We start from the raw sequence: 5,159 nt of genomic DNA, 5'->3' as shown, positions 1-5,159 counted from the left end.
AACCTCATAGAGGGCCTTCCCTTCCTGGGCTGTCCCTCCACCCTCCCAAGCATGATGTCCTTCTCCAAGGACTGGTCTCTCCTTACAACATGTCCAAAGTATGTTAGATGGAGCCTCAGAATCCTTGCCTCCAAGGAGCCACCCAGTTTAACCCGTTCCAGGATGAATCTGTTTGTTTTCCTAGCAGTCCATGGTACTCTCAATACTCTTCTCCAGCACCACAGCTCAAAGGCATCAAATCTCCTTCTATCCTCCTTGGTCATTGTTCAACTCTCTGATGCATAACAAGTGATTGCAAAGACCATGGCCTGTATCAGATGCACCTTAGTCTCCAGAGAGACACCATTGCTCTTCAGTACTTTGGAGAGGTCCCTAACAGCAGACTTTCCCATGCATGGCAATGCGCCTTTTCATTTCCTGGCTACTGATGCCAAGAATGTTGACTGTGGAGCCAAGCAAACCAAAGCTGTGAACAATCTCAATCTCTTCACCATCCATCCTGATGCTGCCAATTGGTCCAGTGGTCAGAATCCTTGTTTTCTTGACATTGAGCCTCAATCCATATTGGAGTCTGCAGTCCTTGACCCTCTGTAGCAGGTGCTTTATGTCCTCAGTTTCAGAAAGCAGGGTTGTGTCATCTGCGTAACACAGATTATTGATAGATCGTCCACCAATCTTGACCCTACATTTCTCCTAATAGAGCCCAGCCTCCTGGATAATCTGTTCTGTATACAGGTTGAAAAGATATGGAGATGGGATGCATCCCTGGTGTACACCCTTCCCAATTTTGAACCATGCAGTGTTCCCTTGCTCTGTTCTGACCACTGCATCCTGGTCCAGGTATAGGTTTCGCATTAGAACGATCAAGTGTTCTGGGATTCCCATTCTTCTCAGAGTCAACCACAGTTTGTTATGATCCACACAGTCAAATGCCTTTGCATAGTCAATGAAACACATATACATATGTAAAAATACAAACTTAAAGCAATCTCTCACACCATATTAACAAAAATGACTAAAAATACATCGTTGACCTAAAGATAAAGTGTATGACAATATTTTTTTAAAAAATAGAAGAAAATCTTTATGATTTCACATTAGGCAAAGATTTTTTAACTCTAACATCGAGGGGAGATTGAGTACAAAAAATTGGTAAATTTCACTACAACAAAATTAAGATGTTCTCCTCTGAGAAAAGGAAACTTTAGTAGCCTAGTGGTAAGGAGCTGTGCTGCCAGCCCAAAGGCATGCAGTTCGAATCCACCATTTGCTCCAAGGGAACAAGGTGGCCTCCAATATGATTTACTGCCTCTAAAAACCTGCTGGAGGGTCAGTTACAAGTTGGCTCTGACTCGATGGCACATAACAATAACAACAAACTCTTAGAAAGACTTAAGAAAATAAAAGATCTAACACTAAGAGAAAAAAAATGTAAGTCATATTGTTGTTGTTAAATGCCCTCGAGTCGTAGGCAACTCATAAAGACCCTATAAACCCAAGTCCTTGACACTTGACTTTCTTCCTTTCTCCAGGTTCATAGGGTTTCCGGAGGCAAGCTGTTTATGGAAGTGGATGCCGTTCCTGCTTCCAATGTAAGTCATATTCTTGATAAAAATATTTTTTATCCAGAATGTATCCGCAATCAATGTATTCCATGGTAACAGCAGTCAAGATATTTTTAAAATGTGTTACTTTGCACAAATTTGCTGGCACCTCTTTAAAGTGCTCAGGAGCAATAATATCAGTTTAAAGATCAAGGTTTGCCTAAGACATAATATTTTCAGTTGTTTCATATGTATCCGAAAGTTGGACAATGAGTAAAGAAGTGCAGAAAAGAATCTCTGTCTTTGAATTGTGGCGATGGCAGAGAGTATTGGATATCTGGTGGGCTGCCAAAAGGACGAACAAATCTGTCCTGAAGAAAGAGCAACCAGGATACTCTTAAAAGACAAAGAGAGTAAAAATTCACCTCACATGCTGTAGACATGTTGTGTGGAGGTGCCAATCCTTGGAAAAAGACATCCTGCTTGGCTCTTTCTCTTCAGCAAGGCGGCTGAGCAGACGCAGAAATGCATATCTTTGTGAAGACCCTGACTGGCAAGACCAACAACACTCTTGAGGTTGAGCTCCGTGACACCATCGAGAATGTCAAAGCCAAAATCCAAGAGAAGGAGGGCATCCTCATGATGAGCAGTGTCTGATATTTGAGGGCAAACAGCTTAAGGATGGCCATATACTCTCAGACTACAACATCCAGAAAGAGCCCACCTTGCATCTGGTGTTGTGTGTCTGCATGGTGGTTTTATTGAGCTTTCTATTGAGCCTTCCTTGCGCCAGCTTGCCCAGAAGTATAGCTGTGACAAGACAATCAGCTTCCAAGTGTTATGCTCAACTGCACCCCCATGCTGTCAATTGCCACAAGAAGAAGTATGGGCACACCAACAACCTGCACCCCTTGCCTCTTGCAGGTTGCCACCTTCTGAGCCCTATAGCCCTGGACTCACAATAAAGTCTCTTTCATTGAACTGAAGAAAGAAAAAGACATCCTGCTTGGAAAGGGTAATAAGGAGCAGCAAAAGAGAGGAAGGCTCTCAACGAGATGGATTGATACAAGAACGAGCTGAAGAGTGATGGAAATCATGAAGGTGGTGCAGGTCTGTTGTTCACAGGGTCACTGTGAGGTATGGTTGACTCAGTGTCACCTAACAGTAACAAGCAGGGGCAGTTTGTAGATTCTAACTCTTCCGTTAGCTGCCCAGTCGTGTTACCCTTGAGATACCAGGACTCCTTTTATTAGCCATTGTTGCTGTTGTTTTGTTACGTGCCATTAAGTTGACTGCGACTCATAGCAACCCTATGCACAATAGCTCTGATCCCTGCCCTATTCTGAGCCAATTTCACTGTTTCCCACACACTTATTTCCTCTTACCCCAGTTACTGTGTCAATCCATCTCATCCAGGCTCTACCTTTCCTGTGTTCTCTCTCCACCCATCCAAGCACGATGTCCTTCTCCAAGGACTGGTCAATATGCCCAAAGTATGAGAGACAGAGCCTCAAAATCCTTGCCTCCAATGAGCAACTTGATTTCACCCTCTCCAGGACACAACTGTTTGTTCTCTTGGCAGTCCATGATATGTTCAATAATCCAGGACCACAACTCAAAGGCATTGATTCTTCTTCTGTCATCCGTCCATTGTCATTGTCCAGCTCTCAAATAGGATTATAACCAACAATGAATGAATGGAAACCCAAAGTCTCTATAAATTTTCATTAAAATTATTATTAACAATAATAATAAATAGGATTATAACCACAGGTACATAAGTTATGATGTACAACAAATTCTGGGAGGCCACAATTCAATTCAATGTTATGTCAGTCACATCAGGTATATTGGTCATATATTGGCCATATAATAAATAACCACAAAACTGTGTTAATAAATATAGTTATTTTCTTGTTTGCAATTCTGAAAGTCAGGATTTTAAACAGCCCTTAGTGGGAACTGTTCAACCACTTCTCAGATATCAGTTGGGATTATTGGCCTAATTTGGACATCTTTTTGCCTTTGTTTGAAGTCCTGATGATGATAAGAGAAAGAAAGTCATGTTACAAAGGATATAGCGAGAAGGATACATAATTCGCTAAAGAGTATTTTCAATAGTTTATAATCCTATTGATTGATGAAACAATATATTCACTTTGTTCATGATGCCGGGAATCAGTGCTCCCTCTATAGGAGTTCCACAGTCAGCATTTGCTGGATGAATGAACTGCGATGCTATGCCATCCACCCACTGGGATCAGTGCTATCAGCACCCTGATGAGCAGGGTGAGCACGTGTGATGTGATTTGGCAGGAAAGTAATCTCTTGGGCCCCAACTAGTCTTTCTTTCTATCCTTAAAATGACCAGTTGAGAAAAATCTACAACCAGGAGAAGATAAAATAGATGAATGGGACCTTCTTCTTTTTTTTTTTTTTTAATTAGGATAACCAAGTAAGATTTGGATCTTTAATAAACATTTGAAATACACTAGTAGCATAAATCACTATACCATACTTCCTCAGAGAAGTACAATTTCGTTAAAATCTGTTTAAATCTGACAAACCTCCAGCAAGAACTTAAAGTTTAATCTATCACCCCATGGTAACTGGGAAGCCTGGCATGGGAACCACTTTCTCCTTCCCTGCTTCCCTGGAGAAGGGAAAAGAAAGGCTTATGAGGGTCTAACATGAAAAGAGTCAATTAATGACCTCCCAACATGGGAGGTAAAAAACTTTATGAATCAATTTTGCTGTCCTCTTCAACATGTTGTTCAATGTGTCCTGTAGCGTCCTGTTTAGATCCTTTCCTAGCAGTGAAAAAAGCATCACAGTTCTTCCAGCGACACTTCAGAGTTTGAAAGTTAAAATTAGTGTGGTCAGTAAGCAAGTGTTGTTTCAAATGATCCATGACACCAAATATTAAAGCGCAGCCATGCCACCAACAGCGATAATTCTGCATCAGATTTAGCCTCACAGCCTGAATACTGCCATCGTAACAGCCAGTATAGATCATACTTTTATGGATGGTCATACACATAATCATGTCTTTGTGTCCTCCATAAACTTGCAATCTATCATGGGACTGTAATTCATAGACTCGAACAAATTTGTCTAGGCAAGCGGTCACCATCACTTTTCCTAGGATATTCACCACAGTCACAGCATGATTGTGACCTTTGTAGATGCGCACAAGCTCACCAGTGTGAATGTTGTGGGCATGAACTGACTGGAGATGAATGGGACCTTCTAAGAATCAAATCCCTATGCACATCCCAAAACTTCTCCAACGGGGTAAAAACAGAAGCCATAGACTGGGAAAAAAGTGTTTGGTAATGATATGTCAGATAAGGGACTTATATCTAGAATTTATGAAATACTTGAGCACCAGAACAAGATAAAGGTAAATAATCCAATCGAAAAATGAACACAGGATATGAACAGACACTTCACCAAAGAAGACATTCAGATGGCCAACAAGCACATGAAGAAATGTTCAAAATCCCTAGCTGTAAGAGAGATGCAAATCAAGACAACTATGAGATATCATCTCACCCTAGTCAGAATAGCAAAATTTAACAGAACAGCAAGCAACAAATGCTGGCGAGGTTGTGG

At 41.2% G+C, this 5,159-nt stretch overlaps 1 protein-coding gene across 1 annotated transcript in view; it reads right to left on the bottom strand.

The window, feature by feature from the left end:
* Window positions 1-4,281: 4,281 nt before the first annotated feature.
* LOC102849503 (zinc finger protein 106-like) overlaps window positions 4,282-5,159 on the bottom strand; it is a 43,668-nt gene continuing 42,790 nt past the window's right edge. Inside the window, exon 2 of the mRNA XM_006891070.1 lies at window positions 4,282-4,790. Within this exon, the coding sequence (XP_006891132.1) occupies window positions 4,282-4,790 (509 nt within the window). The remainder of the gene's footprint in view (window positions 4,791-5,159) is intronic.

This window comes from Elephantulus edwardii, unplaced genomic scaffold (genome assembly GCF_000299155.1).
Source record: "Elephantulus edwardii isolate Elephantulus edwardi_28Jun2011 unplaced genomic scaffold, EleEdw1.0 scaffold00094, whole genome shotgun sequence".
NCBI classification, from domain to species: domain Eukaryota; kingdom Metazoa; phylum Chordata; class Mammalia; order Macroscelidea; family Macroscelididae; genus Elephantulus; species Elephantulus edwardii.
The sequence above is the reverse complement of the archived record's forward strand: the minus strand, read 5'-3'. Positions and strand labels throughout refer to the sequence as shown.